The following is a 21526-nucleotide window of genomic DNA, read 5'->3' as shown; positions in this document are numbered from 1 at the left end:
CACTGCATAGTCCTTTTGTGCTGCTCCATTTCTTGTTTGTTTCTCTTTTTCTCCTCACTTTTTGCCGATGAAATATAGTTCATAAGTTTATAATCATAGCCTTGAGGCTCATAACTCTATACTGGCAAAAATGACAATAAGAGGCTCTTAAAATAAAATTTAAAACCCCAAAGTTAGATTAATTTATGTCTTAATCTTTCTCTGCTGTTTAGTAAAAAAGAAAAAAAAAGAAACCATTGACCATATTTAAATTGGCAAGGTTAAGCATATACAGTATCCTGTTTAGGTACAGTAATAATGAGTATACATTTTTTTTTAAAATTTAAATCTATCTTTGAACAATTAGCAACTTATTAAATGACCTTTCCTTCAAAGTCTGCAAGCAATTGCCTGTTCTCACTAATAAGAGAACATGTTTTACAAGGTTCACGTTGATTAATTGACAAATGCTGATAAAATCAAAGCAGTACTAAAATGTGGTGCACCAACTACAGCATAAATTACACTTGTTCAATAGTGTTTCAAGGGGCTATGTGTTTACGGCTTACCTTTTGACAAATATTACTGTCTTAATTGAAACACCTATTGTGGAAATTTATCTCTGAGGATGACTGTCAGGAACCACAGCTGGGACTAAGCATTTCTACATCTGTGTATGGATTTCAGCTTAATTAAAAACATTGATTGATTGCTATGACTATTTTAGAGAGGTGCTTTAAGATTTTGTACGAATGTTACACACCCACATTTTAATATAGTACTTTGAAAAATCATAGATCCTTGATCGATCTTCCTGTTCCATACATCTCTAATAGCTCCCACTACTAAAATAAATAAATAAATAAATAAATAAATAAATATTCTAAACATCTAGTCTTACAGCCTTCACTAACAGCCTTACATTCTTAGAGTTGTGATGGCAGCTTTGATGCAACTCATTTAAGGACTATATATCTCTCTGTTTTATGCACATGTATACAAACACCATGGTTGCCAGACCAGATTCCTGATTTTATGTATGAATGATAGGCTATCTACAAGGGTCTCTCACATCCTGCCAAACTCAAAAAGTCTAGAGGTTGCCAGCAGAAGGAGAATGAAGAGAGGTTGGGTGGGTGGGAACGTACATCCTGTTGTGGTTCATACCCCTGGGATAGACTCCCACGCTCTACTGCCTCAAGAATTCCGTAGCATATAAATCGAGGGGTCCAAACAATCTCATAGCTTTGTTAGAACTGAATGGTTTCTCTTTCCTGAAGAAGCTTCTAGTATCCAATTGTATCTCTCAACATTTTCCTTGTGTTATATAATAGTTGTACTCATGATTATCTCAGCTGCCAGACCTGAATTGAGATTGGGGTTTGACCAGGAGGAGTGAGCAGAGACCATCACTCTACCTGAGGGCATGAAGATTGTGGAGCAGGAACATGGGACTGCGGGATGTAGGAGTTAAGGGAACTTTGGGATATATGAGAACCAAGCTGACCTAGGGATGTGGAGTCATAGTAAAGGCAGATGACACTGGCCTGCAAAACCTGTAGTGACATTGGATGGTACTAGTAAATAGTAGAGTTCTGTGATTGCCTAGAAGGAGGACTAGTAATGGAGGTCACAGAGGCAGCCAGTTAAAGGAGATCAATGCAGGTTAGCAAGCAGGTGAGTTGTTAGAACCCCCCATAGTCTTGAAGTATTCTCAAAGACAAGGAGCTGTGGGGAGGGGTTTAACCAACAGGAGACTCAAGTGGAAGGACAGAAAACAGAAGATCCCTAGCCACTGAGATCTCCAGTCACAAGCAGCGCATGCTTCAGGTAATCTAGGCCACACGGCTCTGAGCAAGGCTGGCAGCATGATGGAGAGCTTCTGAGTTGGGGCTCATTTTGTTCTTTCAGCCCAGACATCATTAAGACAGTGTCTGGCACACAGTAGACACTCCACAAATATTCCACTGAGCTGGCCTGGGTTTCGAGAGGAAGGCAGGTTCCAAAATGAGGTGATTTTTATATGGCAATATAAAAATTCTTAATTAAATTGCCCTGGCAGTTACTGAAAAGAAAAAAAAAAAAGCATAGGACAAATGCTGAAGGGGGAAGATGATCATTTGCTTCAGTGATACCTGTGTTGTCCCAGTATTTACATCTGTTTCCCCTTTGGTCCCTTCACTTCTGGGACTGCAGTGAGAAGAGGGCCAGGATGACATAAAACCCGGAAAGTTCTCTGAGTGTGTGGTCAGTGTTCAACCAGAGACATTGCCCTTGTGGGCGCATTTGAGAAAAAGGTGATGAGACGGAGAGAGTGACATGATTAAAACCCTGCTCAACTCCCAGAGGCTCAGTGAAATGCTCCATGGCTATGGTGCCTGGTCACCCAGAATCTCTTCTAAGGAAGTTGCTGCCCTCTGACAGCCATGCCCATCTCCAGGAGGTTCGATTGTGTTCGTGGTGACAGATATCAACAAAAATGATGAGAAAGATTATGTGGTACAACCTTGATTAAAAAAAAGTCCTTCTGTGCTGGTATAGTACATCACACATAAAAGTTGTAAAAAACAGTCTTTTAAAACATGCTCCACTTCTCCAAGTGGGGTCAGTGGGGTATAGCAAAGACCAGTGGGCTGCATTTATGCCAGCCACCATTCTGAGCCCTGAAGCCGCCATCCTTCTAAGCGCCATTCCTCGCTCTGCACTCCTGGACCATGTTCCCTGTTTTGACACTAGATGGGGCATTTTGTTATAACAGTAGCTCTAAAAAACTAAATATACAAAACCTAGGAGGAGGAAAACGTTTCCATAGGACATAATATTGTTTTGTGGAATCAGAGAACATTGCAGCAGGAGGCAGCCATGAAAAATGTCTAATCTCAAACCTTCTACTTCCATTTTTACGTGAGAAAACTGTGAACAGCACAAGTTGATGTAGTGAGGGGGTAGCAGACCCCAGACAAAATCAGGGCCCATGTATTCTAAGCCCAGGGCACTCAGTCCCTTCCCCTGCCTCAGGCCCATACACCCAGAGAAGAGGTGCAGGTGACTAAAGGGCCATCTTCTTTAGTATGGAAAATAATACAAGAGTTAAATCTCTAAGGCATGCCCTCCTAAATGCATTCCTCCCACAACTCAGGTCTACATGTAGATGACTCCAACAGAAGTCAACAATGAACATAACCCAGTTATTTTTACCTGTCTCTTAAGAACACACTCATTTTTAAATGCCATTATGAATGAATGAATTTTATTTTATTAAATGCAAATAAGCAAAATAGAAATTTCTGGTTAACCTAAATTTCCCTTAGGATTTTAACTCCAGTCTGGTTAGCTCCTAGGCACTGCAAAGCAGCTGAAAGTCTTGTCCTTTTCCTAAGCTCTGCACCTGTACCCCAGCCACTTCACAGAGCATTAGAACCCAGGGGCTTCTAGTCCTGTCTCACCCATTTTTCACCTAGACAGAAGGCAAGGGGTTTCCCAGCTGTGCTTCCTCCCTTCAGGAGACCTGGCTGCCCTTTCACCCCCCACCATGGCAGAAGAGGAACACACCACAAACATTCAGTCTACAGCCAGCCTTCATCTCCTGTCGCTATACTAGTGATTAAAGAGCTGAAGAGAAGGATAGGGCTCCCTCTGTCCTCCCTTCTGCTGCCAGGTCCCAGCACAGAGCACAGCCATTGCAGAACTGTAGCTGATTGCCCTTTGCAGACTTCTTTGTAAAGCAGCTGCTCTTTTATAAGAAGACTAATGTAACTTGTGTTTTAAGCAGACTGGAAAAAGATGTGGTTGCCATGGGCTTTTCCTCTCCATGCCTCTGTGCAGCCGCAGCGCTCCTCTCTCCCGGGGCCACTGTGCTGCTGCCCCTCTGCATTTTAGTATCGCAGCGTTCTCACTTGCTCTGTGTCTACAAAGGTCAAGTCCTCTCCTCCACTTGCTGCATGCATTTCCCGAAACTTCCTGAGCCCTTGGGAGAAGAACAGCAAGTCAGGAAGGAACCATCTGGAGACTTTTTTGTTGTTGTTGTTCAACATTACCAACTTAAACTTTTTGAAAGAAAACACTTAAAAAAAAAAAAAGTCTAATGTGAAGAAGTTGGCATGTGCCAGCTGATTGTTTTCTCTACTTGGAATACCTCTCCTCTGTCTGGTCTAATCTCATTCATCTTTGAAGGCTCTGCCATTACCCTCCTTGTGCCCATGTCCTCTTCCAGAATCCTCAGTCTTTATCCTGGGCTGCCAGAGGATCTTGTTCATCTAACTAGAGTATAACATTGATCTCCAGCATATCACAACCAAGCTATACACATGTCTGTCCTGATAGCCCATCTGTGGACAGGAGGGACAGTGGATAGTGCCTAATTAATCTTGTATCATCTCTGTGGAGCATAGTGGACACTGTGCCCTGGGAGCTCTGTACGTATTTATGGAATTGAATCAAACTATGTCAGCACCAGCTCTTTTAATATAAAGATTCTGAGCTTTCAGAAGGTGTATCGCATAAAGTGTGATTTAAAAGTCATAGTCTTCAGAAATATCCTTAAGACTTAAAATTTTTATATTCTTATTTTTAAATGAAAGTATTAGATAAAACTAGGCATATATTTTCAGGCATTTGGAGATTCTGGTCATTTGTTTATTTTTTCCATATTTAATTTTTTGTCACAAATTTACTTTGCTTTATGCAAGAGAAGTATATGGAAAAGTCATATGCAAATCTTAACATCTATAAATCAAATTATGTAGTAAGATGCACTAAGGGAGTTGCTTAAAAGAGACCGTTTTTCCAAACAAAGAACATTTATATAAAAAAGAAAAATTTCTGGAGTTATCAGAAGATTTGCCTTTTATAGAATAGAGTATAAATGATTAAAGTGTTTCTGTATTCTCTTGGCATTAGTTTTGTGTTGTCCACAGTATATTTAAAACTCTGGACTTATTCCTAAGATTTTTTAAAATTGTGTTTCTCATTTTTAAAAAATATTTTTATTCTAGTTTGTTATATATGACAACAAAATGCATTACAATTCATATTACACATATAAAGTACAATTTTTCATATCTCTGGTTGTGTACAAAGTATTTATATTACAGATATTCTTGGCTTACTAAAGTTAATAATTCCCTTCACTGTCATAAAATGAGTATGTGTTATTTCTGGTTCAGTTAATAAAAAATCACTTGCATGGACATTTAATGATTTTAACACAAATCTTATTTGAAGGAATCAGTACTCTGTATTCTTGATTTGCAAGAACAACTGGGGTTGATATGAATGCTTGTCCAGATCCAGGATATGGAAAGGACACTAAGCATATATTTCAGCAAAACACTTATTGTCCAAAGGATCCCAAATTTTATGTCTGAAACTGAAGATTTATATGCGTTTTATTTAAATGTTTTTCTTTTTCTTTTTTTCCTAGGTTGACCAAAATAGATTAGGAGAGAGGTATGGGGTAGCATATGGGTTTGGGGACATGGTCATTAGAGTTTATAGGCAGTGAGTCAGTAGGTTAGTGTCCCCTTACTTCAGAATTCAGGGTCACCGCTGCCCTATCTTCTGGTGGTGAGCACAGCAGAGTTCTTTTAATAATGCATTCACTGAGTTGAAAAATAATATTCTTGGCTCTGGAACTACGAATTTAACACATCCTCAGCATATGTCACGTGGTAAGCCTAGTGCTGTTAGACTGAGGTTCTGCCGCGCATAAATAAAACACTCCAGTGTTGACCTTTTTCGGTAAACAATACTAGAAATGTTGAGTACCTTTAAAATTCAAATGCAGCTTTTAAAATGTGTTCTCATTTTCATGGACAGCTGAGACCTGCCTTCAGTAATACCCAGCTAATCTGAGATCTGGGAAGAGCTTGAGAATCAGTCAAACTCGGTGCATGTACGCTTATTTTAGCTCTGTGTGCTGATGCTCTGGGTCTCTGGTCTGTTCAATTCTCCCCTCATACAGGCCTTTTAATTTCCCAGGAGATCTTTCTCGTGTCTGAGCATTTGTATCAGGAACAACACATTTGAACCAACATATATGCCTCTATCCAATTTTAATTAAGTACTAAAGCTGATCTTTATTTATTAGAAACTTATTTTAAACAGATATATCCCCTTTTACCTCAACCTTAAAAATATTTTTATTGGCTTGGTCTCTTCTCATGCCAACAAATACCTAAGGAGAACACCTCCACCTTATTATAAGAGCTCCTCCAAATCTTATTGCTTGTCCTTGGGATCACAACCTTCGGAGCCAAGTAGTTGACTAACCCTAAAGATAACCACGACCAGCAGACCTGCAGTCTGCCCTGAGGCAGGAAGGTTCTGGAGCAAGACCTCCAGGTAAAAAAGCTGCATCTGACCTGTTACATGGTTTAGTAATGTTTTGAACAACCAATTTAAAAAAATAAAATAAAAAAGAAAGAAAGAAATTTAAATCTACTCAAACCAGGCTGCTCCCTTCTAGCCTGAAGCCTGTGGTAGTCAGCCAGGGTTAGTCAGTGTGTTCCAAAGTCTTGCCGTTTCCCTTTCTCTTTTCCTTACTTCTGTCTTCTTTTTTGTTTGGACAATGGAAGTAACTGAGATAATTCTCATAATTCAAGTTAAGGTGCTGATTAAGAAAAATATACAGCCCTAGTAAGAAATGACATATGTAAATTTACCTTAGCGTGATCTAATTTTCACATAACTGGAATATTACTTTATAGGGAATCTTTTAGTGATTATGACGGCTAGTGGGAATTGAAAATAATATATTAACAAGCTTACCTCATAGAATTTACTGAATATCCTGGATGCGACATGAAATCATTCCCAATTCTTTTTCTTTTTGGTAGTTGTAGATGGACAGTATGCCTTTGTTTTATTTATTTATTTTTATATGGTGTGAAGGATCGAACCCAGTGCCTCATAAGGTGCTAGGCAAGCACTCTACATTTAAAAATCCAGGACTTTGTAGTGACCACTGATCTTCAGAATGATGATCCGAATATATCAGAATTAGCAGAAAGCAATAACACGATTCTTCAATCTATCTTTGTCTTTCGCGACTATGACATTTTTGAAGTGCATTACTGGTTATTCTGTGAAATGTCCTTGATTTGGTTTTGTCTGATGATCTCTATAGATTGAATTGATATTATATAATGATATAATATATCACAAAGTTGTATAACTTTGGTATATTGTATCCAAAGGCACTTCATTTCATCATGATCTTATTGCCACTTTTGACATCTATTTAGTTTAACATCACTTGAAACAATAATTTCTTCTTAGTTATTAGTCAGAACATAGTATTCTATCATTGTGATCATTGAGGTTCATATTTAATATTTTCATGAAAAGTGCTTTTGTAGGGGCTGAGTTTGTGGCTCAGTGGTAGAGCATTTGCCTAGGATGCATGAGGCACTGGTTTGATCCCTGGCACCAAATAAAAGTATAAAAATAAAGGTAAAAAAAAGTGCTTTTGAAAATAAAATGGGCATTTTCACCTGGATAAAATGATACTTCAGTGATTTTCATTTAACACCTATTCTTAGTTTTAGGTATATATTGTTGTGCTAATCTTTAGTGTCCTGATACAGTATAGTTTTTGTGAGAATTAGATGAAATACATAAATGAATATGGTAGCAGATAATAAGTAGTTTTGGGCAAATTTTAGGTGACGTACAATTCCGATTTTCCTAACTTTATAAATGAATAGGCTCATGTTCATTTCAGGACAGTAAAATGTCTAAAAAAATTAATGAGTTAGTAAAATATTCTAATAAGCACTGGCAGCAAATATTTAACTTTTCCAACAACAATAAAGCCACATTTATAGTCACAGTTAATACAGAGATTATTAACATTTCTAGCTCTCAAAGTTAGTCACCTGTTTCCACTTCTTTCATTACCTAATTGGTATGTACTTTGGATTTCCCACTAGTTCACCTTTTCATTTATTCAGTTGTTCTATATCAAATTGTTAAACTTGATCATTAGACAAATAATAGGAATATCCCAGATCCATTAAGCTCCAAGACTGAGGTTTCTTAAATCTACATGAGGGATAGCAATAAGGTTTAAATTTCGTTTTTCAAGTTAAACACCTGTTCCTATTTCATTCTTTAGCTATCTAGTCCACATTTTCAATTTGATATTTTGATGTAAGGACTATCTTATATACCATCAAAAGTTTCAGGGGCCAAAATGTTTCCTCAGGGTTAAAAAAATATACACCTCAAACCTCTAAAAATTTCTTGTCTGTTGTTTTTATTATTTCTGAGCCCCATTTATGCATCAGATACACTCATGAAGAGGTCTATAAACTTATTAAAAGTATTGGAATGGAGGCTAAAGTTTTTCACAAGGAAAATCTGGTCCACATATTCATAAAATACCTATGCTTTGCTGGATCAATGCTAAATACAAAATGGTGAGTAAATGCCTATCTGCATGAGATTTCAGTCTAGTAAGAGAAATAAATATTGAGGAAAAAGTAAATGGAGAAAAATATGTACTTACAAGTGCACAAGAAGTAGGAATTTAAAGGACTAGTTGGTATAAGACAGCATAGTCATCAAAATGTAAAAAAAAAAAAAAAAAATGAGAAAAGATGCACCAGGTCAAACCAGTGATCTCTCAGGCAGTGCTCTGTCTGCAAGAGTTGAAACTAGAAATGTTGCCACAAGGCATCTGTGGACCCTGAAGTTTGGGGACCTAAAAGGCCAATTTCAAACTTCCTGCCCCATAGAACACTGTTGAACATAGAAAGTCAAACAGCTTTATCATTGTACGCTTTAAGCAGCCTTCTCCCCTTTCCTTTCTTTTAATTAATTTATGGAACAATTATTTACTATATCATAGGGGCTGTCAAATTTTGATGCACATTAGAACCTCTCTTAGAACTGTTTTTAAAAATGCCTGTTCCCCACATGAGACCCACTCAAGCCAAAGCTCCCTGGGGTGGAGACCAGGCACATGTGTTTGTTAAAACTTACTGAGTTATTCCAGTGATCATCAAAGGTTGAGAACCACTGTGTGCCAAGCACACAGGCCAGCTGTGTGGCCACAGAGAGAAGCCAGTAGCCACTGGGGGACACATGTGCTCGTGTTGGTTATATAAGTTCAGTATCAAAGCACTTAATTGCTCTACAGAAAGCTCACATTTTTCCCTTGAACTACTCTAATCTTTTAACTGTTCTCATGCCTTCAACAGTCCGTTTTTATCCTCCTGAGTCCCCTGGGCAAGAATCCGGAGAATAATTTTTGCATTTCTTTTGTTGTTGTTTACTCTATTTTTCATTGTTTCTTTTTCAGTTAGTGCATATTAATCATGCAGAATAGTAGCTCTCTCCTTGTGTCACATTCATTAACACAGGCATCACCGAGTTGGCACCATTATGCTTGCCACTCAGTCCCGGTCACCTTCACCTTCCATTTGCTCAGCAAGCCCATCTCTTCCAGAAATCTCCCTCAAAGACACTGCCTCTTTCCTCCACTGCCACTACTTCATCTTGCCTGGTGTCCAGTAATTATCTCCACATAGATGAACCCTCCTAGAACTTCTCTCCCTGTAGGGATCCCCCTCCACTTCACAGTAAAAATTATCATTCTAAATTCCAAATTTCACCTTGTCACTCCTAATTTAAAATATTCTATTCAGTCCACATTGCCCATGGGAATCAAACTTCTTAGCCTGGCTTATATTTCCAGTGTCAGTCCTTACCATTTCACCATTTGTCCCACAAACTTCAGCCAAACAAGAATATTCACTTTCTTAACTGTGCCACATACTTTTCCCACCTAAGTGCTTTTGGTCATAGTATTATCAATGCCTAAAACACCTTTTTATTCTTTTGCAGTTTCCCTTCCCACCAACTTTCACCTTTATTCATCCTTCAAGAAAATCTAAAATCACCGTCATTGGCAGAGTTAATTAGTTTTCCTCTGTGTTGTTTCTATTAACCTGTGTTTTAATTAATTTACCCACTTATCTAAGTACCTGCCTGTATAGTGACCTAGCTATCTGAGCCTCCCTTCTTCTTGTTTGCCTAGAACTTAAAATGAGTTGCACAGTATAGGCATTGACTAAATGAATGGATGAGAAAAGGAATAAAAGAACAGTATGGAACCCTTATCTATCAGCCTTCATCCTACTCTTTGGATTGTTACTTAACTGATGTAGTCCATCCTTTGTATCTGCTTTTCTTCTTATATATGAAGATCACTTGCATCTATTATCTTTTTTTCCAATCATTGTCATTCTAAACAAGCATCAGCTCTTTGAAATTCTAGTGCCATTGTAAACAGTTTTCAAAGCTGTCCCAAGTTCTCAAGTTCAAATGATAGGATCCTGGTAAACTTGCTACCATCTCAGGTTTTTGAGAGAAAATTTGGAACCATCAGCCCTAGCATCAAATCATGTTTGTCTCATTCTGAGAATATATGATGCTGACTCTAGGGTTTCTCCATCCCCACTTCTACCACCACCTCAGCTGAAATTCCAAGTTTATGTATGATTTTGCCTCCAAGGAACAACACAAAATGAAACAAACAATTCTGACATCTTTGCTATTTATTGTTAATGGCTTTCCCCCAAAGAACTTTTTCCTATTCTTCCTTTTCAGATATTTTAAAATATGTTCTATGTACTACCTTTGTTATTTGTTTCGATATATGTGATCCTAGTCCTTCTGGATTTAAGCCTGTCAAACTAACATACTAAAGAATTTTCCTCATATATTTGTTATTGTCTTGCCTCTTGTATCTGCATTTCCATTTATTGTGTATCCTTTTAGAATCGGAATTCATCAGAGAAGTGCTTGTAAAGGCAGACATTTCTGTAGTGTCGTCTCCTTTCCTTTCGCTGGGGGTATGACTATTCATATAAGCAAACTATTATTTTTCTGAATTTCTCTTAACACTTATTAGAACTGTTAGTTATATATTTATATCACACTTATATTTTTCTGAACTTTTAAAAATGTTTTCCATTCATTGGTGGTATGGATCTGATTAGTTTATGTTCTCTGTCCTGTATTGTGGACTCTAGGTTGTATCATAAGATTCTTCTAAGAGCCCTGTCCTATTTCTTCTATTATTGGCTGGTTTTGCAGCTACTCAATATGAAAGCTGTTATATAGTTCTTCCTTGTCATCAGAGGTTGTGAATAGACTCTTGCCCTTCCTACCCTGGTTTAATTAAAACATTGTAAATCTGTTCTCCATGACTTTATTTAAAGCTCTCTTAAAATATACAATATCTTGTGTGTTGTTTTGGTCTCTTGGTTAATGAATTCTAAGATTCCTCTCTGTGCTATAAAAATGTATTTTATTTTCTTTCTACTAAAATGCTCTCCTTGTGCTTTGAACAGTAAACCCTAGTTTTAGTATTTCACGAGTTGGTAAGTGCATGTTTATATTGTCAAGGCTTTCCTAATCTTTTCAGGCTATCTTTTATAAAGAGGCTCACTTTGGTTTTCTAGTTGATAAACCAGCATCTTTATGTGGGAAAACACTGTACTTAGGAAGCTCGAATTTAAATCCCTTGACATTTTCTCAAAGCAGCGTTTTAAAGAATAAAACTACCATTTTCTACCATTATCATTATGTACATACAGACACCAATATAATCTGCATAACTTCACTGAAATGTTAAGATAGCAGAGAAGCATTTCTACCCCTTAGCAGCCTCCTCTGACACTCCCCATTTCACACACTTATGTCCCACTCCTTCCTTGAGCTGCCTGCCCACTCTCCCCCACTCTTCCTGGTGGGGACTTTTTTATCCTGTGACACTCAGCCTGTATTCTGCAGTTTGTGATGTCTCCTGATACCTCAGACTGAAGTAACATCTTTCCTCTCCCTTAACCACTCTAACTTCTATGATAAATATTTCTCTCCACTCCTCTGTTTCAGCATCCATTGCTGGTCCCTTCAGTTGTCAGGAGACCCACTGTTTTATGAGTGGAAGTAGAGACTGGGTTAGTAGCAGAATTTCGCTTCTTAACCACCATATAAAAAAAGCATATATGACCAAAGTTCCAAAATCCCAACAGCCCATGAGCACTTTATGTTTTTAAAGCAGAAATGAAATATGTAGGTGGTACGAGTACCATTAGTTTTATTTTTGAAGCACTTCAGTCATAATTATCCCTATACATTTCCAAAGTCTCAGGCATCATTTTTAAAGGTTTTTATTTAAAAGAACCTAATGCTGGTATTTTAGGCAGCCTTTTCGCTGTTGTGACCAAAAGAACTGACAAGAACAATTTTAGAGGAGAAAGAGTTTTTTGTGGGGATCACGGTTTCAGAGGTTTCAGTCCAGAGACAGTCGGCTCCCTTGAAATCTGGGCCCAAGGTGAGGTAGAATATCAAGATGGAAGAATGTGGAGGAGGAAAGCAGCTCAGGACAGGCCCCCAGGAAGTAGAGAGAGTGTACTCTGGCTCACCAGGGACAAAATATATACCCCAAAGACATGCCCCAGTAACCCATCTCCTCCAGCCATACCCTCTCTGCCTATAGTTACCACCCAGTTAATCCTTATCAGGGGATTAATGCACTAATCAGGTTAAAATTCTCATAACCCAATCATTTCAACCTCTAAACTTATTGCACTGTCTCACATATGAGCTTTTGGAGACACACCTTATACAAATCATAATAGCTGGTGACAGTGTTCAGTGGCTAAGCAGAAAGTATAGGTTCCAAAAGAAGTTGAGAAGAGGAGCTGGCTCCCTGAGGCCTCTTTTTTTCTCACCTGTTGATGGCTTTGTCGGTTGAGGGCAAGAACTAGAGGGGACCATGCACATTATGCTGCAAAATAGAATGAGTCCAGATGGCCAACCTATGTTCAGCCCCACAGACCACATTACCCCTAAACACTTTGCAGTGGTGAGGTGGGTTCCCAGCGGACAGTGCCACAGAGTCCTCTGGTTCACATTGCTCCAGGTCATAGAATTCCAGGCTACAACAGCATGCTCCATTGCATGGCACACCTGTTTCATTTTAGAATGACCATGGAGGAAAGCAAATAGTATTTCCTGGTGAGATATCATCATCACCAGTGACCAGACAAATCCTTGTCATGACTCTTTTCTGCTGGGCACAGGATATTATGCGAAGAGGTTTCTAATTTCAAATTGCCCCTGGCCTCTAAACATCTAGAAAACTAATTAAAGAAAAACACAAATAGATATCCAAAAGGGGGAAAAAAAAAAAAAAGATTGTGCACACAAAAAAGAGGAAATGTAAGGGATCCTATAAAACACTGCTTTTCAGAACGCAGTTGTTCAGTGATTGGATGATAGATAGAAGCTTCATAACTTCTGCTGTCTCACACCACCAAAACATTTACTTATTTATTTATTTACCACTCAATACTCATTCTCAGCCTAAATATTAATATCAGCAAAATCCTAGAGTTTTCTTCTAATATACTTCTTCCTAACATGTATTTGGTTGAAATATATCCCAGCGTTTGACCCTTTTTTAAATCCTCAGAAACTTCAATTTCTCATGGCTCAAAGTTAATCTAACTATTAGAAATGAAAACAATGGTTTGGGATTCCACATTAAGCCCCCTGGGGACTTCTGGAGTTTGGGGGAACAAGAGCTAGTCTTGTAAGGTGCCTCAGAGGAGGTGAGTCTTGATGCTGACCTGAAAGGAAGGAGGCGTGGACAGAGAAGGAAGAGCGAAGCTCCCTGGGGAGCTGCTGTGGGCAGTAGTGGGTAGGAGGCTGATGTACACTACCAGTCAGGAGGCAAAGCTAAAGGACCAGAGGGAGAGCGCCTCCATCCTTTGATGTAAATTCTCAATCCTTGCATCTATCTGAACAGCACGTTTTCAAAGTATGTGAGCACAGATCTAAGCCCTCTCTGAATTCTCCTGAGAAATTATTATCTTATTGTTACTAATACCCTGAACAGGCATTTCTATTAGAGGGGTGACCAGGTTGCCAACAGCTCCGTGATGTCAGTTAGGAGGCCTGGATCTGACTGCATGGCGACAGCTGCATGGGCTATCAAATCCCAGTGAAGGCTCCTCTGCCAAGGTCAGCGACTGAATGGGTTGTGATTCCTCCAGTTCATTCCAGAAGCACCCCTGGCCATTCTTGCAGACATCTTTATATCTTTCTCACCCATTCCTGCTGTGTTAAGACTCCAGCCTCAGGCTTTTGTCCTTACCTAGTACAAGTAATGGGTAACCACCCAGCACATTCCTCTGGGCTTACTTCTGAGAGTATATTAAAGGTCAGTTTCCCAAGATCAGTTTCTTAGCTGCCAGGCCCTATCAGACCCTGGCTTAGCCCTGCTGGAGGTGTGTTCCAACAGAGAACAGCAAGGCATCTGACCAATGGGCCGTGGAACAACATGAACTCTATCTTTTGGAATGAAAAGAGAACAAATGTGTTATGTGTTGAAAAATTCACTGGGTGCTCCAAGTTGTAGAAATGTGTCCTCATTACCTTTAGAGCTAGCTATAATTTAGGAAATTATGAGCAGGATTTATTATTTTCTTCAGATTCAGTAAATGGCTAGATGTGTTTTTTTAAGTGACCTTATTTTTAATAGCAGTTTTAAGTTCCTAGAAATATTAAGCAAAAGGTATAGAAATTTTCCTTATACCTCCCATCCACGCATGGACCCTGCCCCATCAACATCTTTCACCAGAAGTGTTCATTCATTATATCATCATCTGAAGCCCATAGAGTGTATGTATTTTAATGATAATTTATTGGTATTAGGTGTAGAGTGTTAATTACATCTATCTGGCAGAAGGAATAAGACAGGGCTGCTCCCTTGAGTTAATAGTATTATAATTTAAAAAAAAAATGCTTGAAGGTTGAGGATCAAAGTAGAAGTCAACAATAATAACCACAAAAACAATCCATAAATTAATTTCAGAACTGAGATGAAGGCTGAATTATATACAGATCCTTAGAATATCACAGTCATTTTGTTTCTTATGAGTCCAGGGAAGCTGGAACTCCTGATGATGATTATATATCATTTTCCTTGATGATGCAGTGAAATTCATTTGTCTGAGTCATCCAGCATATTTGTGTGTTTGCATTTTAAAATGTCTTTTTCATTATCATGCTATTATTATTTAGGGATGGTGAGACCAACAGATCAGGAGCCTGCCACAGAGAAGGCAGTGTGTTTCTCACAGTTCCCAAGAGGGGAGGGGCACACCATGCCACACAAGGCAGTGTGACTAGATGTGGGGAAGCATGAGATCCATCCCAAAGAGAGAGGAAGTGGGAGGAATCCTTAGGCAGGGGCCTTTATTGTGGTTTCTGCAGGAGAGAAGATAGGCTTAGGATTGGCTGGTTCCAGTAATTTAAGCAAGCTCTGTGGGAAGGGCTGTCTCTAGTTGTTGGGGGCCTGCTTGGTCCTGGGGTGGTCAAGGTAGAGGTAGTGGCTCAGCACAGTGAAGGTGGTGCAGGGACTCTGGGCTGGCTGGTTTGCACTTGAAGAATGCCCTCTCAGGAGGTTGAGGTTGTTTTACTGTCTGCGGCAAAGGGTTGGCCCTGGGAAAGCCAGTGCCTCCAGTTGCTGCAAGGCCCCAAATGTCAGAGCATCAGGAATACAGAAAATACAAAGGTAGGATTAATACCGTGTGTGTGTGTGTATATATATACACATATTCATTTGTGGTTATTAGTCAATGAATTTGAGTGTGTGGGGGAGGCAGGGTTTGTGTATATACCGAGTACCAGGCACTGTTTTGGCTGATGGTGATTTAGCAGGGAAAAGATTTTTTAAATGTTTAAAAATAAGTCTTTCCTCATGGAAAACTAACATTTCAAAGAAATAGCTATGTAGTATAACCTTAGATACTGAGAAATCCAAGAGAGAAAAATAAGAGTAGTGAAAGCACAGAAGTTAACAGAAGTTGCCATGTTAAGTAGGGGTCCTCTGTAGGAAGACGTCTCAGCAGAGCAGGGTTAAGGTGAGGCAGTGGGGGTGTCATGCAGGTGTCTAGAGGGGCCACAGTACAGTTACCAAGTGAAGACTGTGATTGGCAGGCTCAAGCTCCAGGAACAAGCCCTGTGCTCCATGAGAAGAAGAAGCCATAGGAAAAGAGGTGGCGGAGGTAGCCAGGAGCTGCATTCTGGAACGTCTTAGAGATCACCTAAGAATGGGGGGAAGCTGTTATGTATGTTTCTGTGAAGCTGGATACTGAAGCCATCTGAAGACAAGAGTTAGGCTTTATCCTCAAAATGCAAATTAAGTACACATCACCCCACTCTATTTTCTTTTCTTTACTATTAAGTTCTTTTTATAGTCATTTGAGATAACCTTAGTTTGCAGATGGAGAAGTTTCATATCTTTCTCCACAAAGGTCTACATTTAGAAGTCATTTTTACAGTTTAAAATAAATAAAAACTTCTCCCTTACAGGATGAAAGGACAGCTTTGGGTCATGACTGAAAATGACTTTCTGTACTATTGAATGCTCTGGTATATGTGTGGCATTTAAATAAAATGGAATACAATTTTAAAAGCTGCCACACTTCTGTAAATCCAGGGGACGAGAAAAGAGCTATGAACAATCAACAATTTCCTTTTGTTTTCTATTATGTAGTAGTGCTTTGCATTTGGTATCATTTACCGAATATGAAATCTCCCCACCCTCCACTTATTGTAAGAGTGTCCACAAAGAAAACCTCATTTCAAATCTAATTGTAGACATAGTTCCCTCATTAAAAATTCATAAGATTTGTGAATATATCACATAATTACTGGTATCTTTTTTCCCCAGCTCTTTTCACATTATCAATCCTGATCAAAAATTTTAAGCACCCATATCTAGAAAGTTGATCTCTGAAGAATAACAATAACAATAGAACAAAAAAAGGAGAAGAAGAAGGGGATGGGAAATAAAAGAAATTATAAGTTTAAATAGAGAAGAAGAGGAGGAGGAAGGGAAATAAAGAAATTATGAATTTAAATAGAAAGACCCACAGAATTAATATACTGAGTTTTCCCAATTTTGTTTCAGTATACATAGATAAATGAACAGGGGCAACAACCTGCATTATCCTTCACATCTTTTTGGGGGGAGCGGTGGGCAGGACTAAGGGTGTACTGGTAATTGAACCCAGGGGCTCTTTACCACTGAGCTAAATCCTCAGCCCTTTTTTATTTTTCATTTTGAAACAGGGTCTCACTAAGTCACCCAGACTGGCCTTGAACTTGCCAAAGCTGGCCTTAAACTTGCAATCCTTCTGCTTCAACCTCTATAGAGTTGCTGGAATTACAGGGTTGTGCCACCTGGCCCTCTATATATTGCAATTATTTCCTTTTCTCATCAACTTTTAAATATGTTATTAACTAGTAGCAGACTGGTCACTTTGTTTTGTTTCAGGTAAAGGGAAGAAACTGAAGTGTAGGCTGTTGTCCTGGTTCTGCTGCCTCTCTTCCCACATTAGTCAGACCTGAGTAACACCTCTTTTAACACTGTTCATGCCATTTGCTGCAGTAGACAAGACAAGCAATGCCATTGAATTAAATGCCTTGGTTAGACTTCACTTTGAGACCCTCTTCCTTATAATTTATATGCTTTTATTGATTTGTATCAAGAATACACAAGTATGGTCATATACACTTAACAGCATTTCAGCCAACAACATATACAAGAATGTTTCTATATGATTTTAATGGAGCTTAAAAATTTGTATCACCTAGTGATGTCATAGCACGAGACATTATAAATATGCTGTGGTGATGTTAGTGTAAACAAACTAGTTATATAAAAGTATAGCAACACAGCTTTGTACAGTACACATATTTTTATCCTAGAGTATACTCCTTCTGGTGGTTAAATTAAAAAAAAATGTTTAGTGTAAAACAGTCTACTCTGTATGTTGGCAGCAGCCTCATGCATCTATTTTTCTCAAGTATTTCTTGATTCCTTTTTGAAGCCCTATTGAGTGATTGACATACACCATCTAGGTTCCTGAAGTCTACTCCATGATTTTCATATGATGACATTGCATTAACAATACATTTCTCAGAAATTATCCCTGTTGTTAAGCAACACATGACCACATGAGGAAAGTGATAGATGGCCAGGCCCAGTGGCACATGCCTATAATCCCAGCTATGAAGGAGGCTGAGGCAGGAAGGTTGCAATTTCAGGACCAGCCTCAACAACTTAGTGAGACTCTCAGAAACTTAACAAGACTCTGTCTCAAAATAAAAAATAAAAAGAACTGGGTTGTAGCTCAGTGGCAAAGTACCCCAGGTTCAATCCCCAGTACTGAAAATAGAAAAGAAAAGTAGTGGATTACATAAAATAAGACTGTAGCTCCATTTAATAAAACTGATCACATGGAATGGAGAAAATATACTCTTCCGGACTTCATATATAAACTTGAAGCAATTCTACTATGTTTAATATATTTCAGAAATAACCTTTTCTCCTCATATAAACCTATTTTTGCAATTTAGCTCAGCAAGGAACTTGCAAATTCAGAAGCAATTTCAGCTCAATACAACTCTGATTGGAAAGATACAACTATAACCTCCATTTTATTCTGCATCACATTTTTTATATTAACTCACATTTTCTCTTTAATTTGTTACCCTTCCTAACATGGCCTGCTCATCTCCTTGGTTCCCCTGAATGCAATCTAATGGCAAATGACATTGCGAAAGGGCCCTGCCATGGCTGTCTGTTGGTCTGAAGTCTAAGGGCTGGATTAAGATGAAAGATTCTGAGTCTGTCCCCCATGTGATCTCTTGGACATAGAAGCTTATAAACTAAAACAGTGATAGTGCTACCAAACCCCTGCCACAATCAGGCTCAAACCACCTAATTCATTGTTCTGTACTCACATGTGCTAACAATGGATCAAACCACAGTCCCTGTAGAGAAAACAGGCAGGAATGTGTACCTTCCATGGGAAACAGTTGTGGTGGAGATGTGCTGAGGAAACTGCCTTTGGTGGGTTTTCTGAGGTTGTCATAAACAGTATTTCTCTGTGAGGGGCCTCCTAAAGGGACATGGATTTTAAATATCAAAGTATCTGGCAGTTTAACAAGTAATAGCTCATTTCTTTCAGCTCCTCCACCAGGCATTGTCCCTCCCATGACTGGTGATGTGAGGATTAAAAGCATTCAGTGAAAAAGCTCTGGAATGAGCCCACAGAGAGCCTATGACAGAAGCCCTCCTCTGGTACGAAAAGTGTGCCACCAAACTTCTTTGCATACTTCATAGGAGAGTAGAGAGAGCCGTGTCCCCTGATCAACTCTCAGGGCCTAAGTTCACCTTTGCTGAGAACAGAAATGTGGCTTCACAATGGACAGTGATCCTAGCAAGCGCGGGGGCTTTTAATTCAAGCTTGTCACATGATAATCAACCCTGACTCTAGTGCTTCCTGAACCTTGACGATGTTGGTGGTCCCTTGGAGAAATCAGAAACTTGGGTTTTCTAATTTCCCATGAATGCCACAGAACCTAGCCTTCCTTGCTTTTTAACACTTGCTCATGGTGCAGCTTAAAAGGAGAAGTGAATTCCAGGCCCCTGCCTTGTAGCTGGATGCCAGTGCAATGACATAGCTGCTGTTGGTGACACTGCACAGGAAGAGAAGTAGGAAGGAAAGGGGTTCTGGTGGATGGGAATGAGTTAAAGAAAAATAACAGTCTCCTGGCTTTACCAACCTCAGCCCAGAGAGAACAGTTCTGGGCAATTACTGATGGTGACGATGCTTCCTCCTCCTCTGTATCAAGCATTCAGCTCAAACCACTGACTTATCCTCCGTATACATATTTGGACACAATTAAGCCCACTTTGGGCTACACATCAATGCAAGCAGACAATTATGTGTTTGTTCTCCTTCTTTTCCACCAAAGACACAAGTATTACCCTGACTTTAAGAAAAATGTGCTTCTCAAGAAAGCGTGGTTCTAAAGTTAATTTGCCGCAGTGATTTCTGCTGGTTTGCTCAGGTTCTTTCCTTGGCTGCTTCTATGACTAGAATAAAAGATCCGGCCATGTAGAGAAACAGTCAAACTTCAGGGATGGATTCCCACGGGCCCTGAGACCCACAGGTTCTCTCCCAGCAGATGGTGGCATTTTTTCCCTCCCAGTAACCCTGGCTTCATTTTCCCTACTTCTCATGGCCCATCCCTCTGGTTTCAGGCTACTGAGTAGGAGGGAAGGCAAGGAATAAATGAATAAATAGTTTTGTACAGAATCCAGTTAGGTTTTTTTCTGGCAACAGGCATGTTCCTGAGAGAATCTGGCTTGCCACACTATAACAACCCAAAGTCTGCTAATGCTTTTTGGTTTGTTCATTTCTCTGGCTGTATTGCTATAGATACCTTTGATGACATAATCTAGGTCTTGCTCACAATTCCATTTGTAGTATCAAGCACAGTGACCTACATACAGTAAGTGTTTAATAAAGATCCATTGAGTGAATTCATTCCTGGGGGATGGAAGTAACCCTTTACCCCAGGCTCTTCCATCTTTAGAACCAGTAAAACCCATAGGTACTTCCTAGCCAGACTCTTTGTTGGAGGAAACATTATATTCCCACACCAGTAACAACCCTGAGGAAATGATCCACATCTTAACCTTCTGAAACTTTTTTCTTTTTTACAAAGTTACAAATATATCTCATAGGGTTTCCCCCTCCCCTCTGTGAGATCAATATATGAGCTGCTTATTCCAGGTGCTATTAGGTAGTAAGCTATATTCCTGGTGGGTATCTCTGGAGACTATGGCTAGCTAGGGAATGAGTCGGGGGATAAAGGAATGATATTCCCCTTTTACTTTATAGATGTTAGCTTGTTTGAACTCATTACATATATTAGCTTAAAGTAAAAATTTCTTGGTTAAAGTATTATCTCCCTTCTCCCTAATGTGCATTGATATTAATTCTCAAATTGAAGAGAATTATGTCATTGCATTTCTGGGCAAATCTCACCTCTAGAGAAAAGGACAGTTGAATTAGCTGGTAGTTAAGAATGGCAGCAAGCGTCTGGGTGTGTTTGAATGAAGACAGTGACCCCAATTGCAGTGGGGTTTGGTGGCAGCAGATAGTGGTGGGAAGCCTGGAATCCTGGTATATTTTTTTAAAAAATGTTTTTAGATGTTGATGGACCTTTATTTTATTCATTTATTTAATATGCAATGCTGAGAATTGAACCCAGTGCCTCACACTTGTTAAGCAAGTACTGTACCACTGAGCTCTCCTGGTATATTTTGTTTTATGGTAACCATGTATCTTGCTGTTACATTTACTTTGTTTTTACCTGTTAGTAGAACTCTGTGAAGAGGCGGTGTCAACTTGATATGCTGGAAAAGTAAACAAGCACTTGTCTACTTCATTGTACAAAGTAACAAAATCATTATTGTAGTTGCCTTTACAGTCAAGGCCTGGTGAATATTTGTAGTTCACAGCCACTGCAGTTCCCAATTGCCACCACTTCAGACACTGCACTGTGTAACCACCACTAGTTGCTGGTTGTTTTCTGAAGTCATTATTTTACAATAAGCATTACTGTAAAATAAACCATAATATTTAGAATTGCTCAAGAATAA

The 21526-nt window shown here is 39.1% G+C and overlaps 1 protein-coding gene across 11 annotated transcripts in view; it reads left to right on the top strand.

The window, feature by feature from the left end:
* Nucleotides 1–21526, top strand: part of Enox1 (ecto-NOX disulfide-thiol exchanger 1) — a 521454-nt gene that overhangs the window by 284892 nt on the left and 215036 nt on the right. Inside the window, exon 1 of one of the 11 annotated variants that reach the window (XM_078015927.1) lies at nt 15438–15574. The exons of the other annotated variants lie outside the window; for them this stretch is intronic. Within the exon in view, the coding sequence (XP_077872053.1) occupies nt 15541–15574 (34 nt within the window). The 5' untranslated portion in view covers nt 15438–15540. Of the gene's footprint in view, nt 1–15437; nt 15575–21526 lie in introns of those variants that run through there. 11 annotated transcript variants of the gene reach the window in all.

This window comes from Ictidomys tridecemlineatus, chromosome 6 (assembly GCF_052094955.1).
Source record: "Ictidomys tridecemlineatus isolate mIctTri1 chromosome 6, mIctTri1.hap1, whole genome shotgun sequence".
NCBI classification, from domain to species: domain Eukaryota; kingdom Metazoa; phylum Chordata; class Mammalia; order Rodentia; family Sciuridae; genus Ictidomys; species Ictidomys tridecemlineatus.
This window is presented reverse-complemented; position numbering and strand designations above follow the sequence as displayed.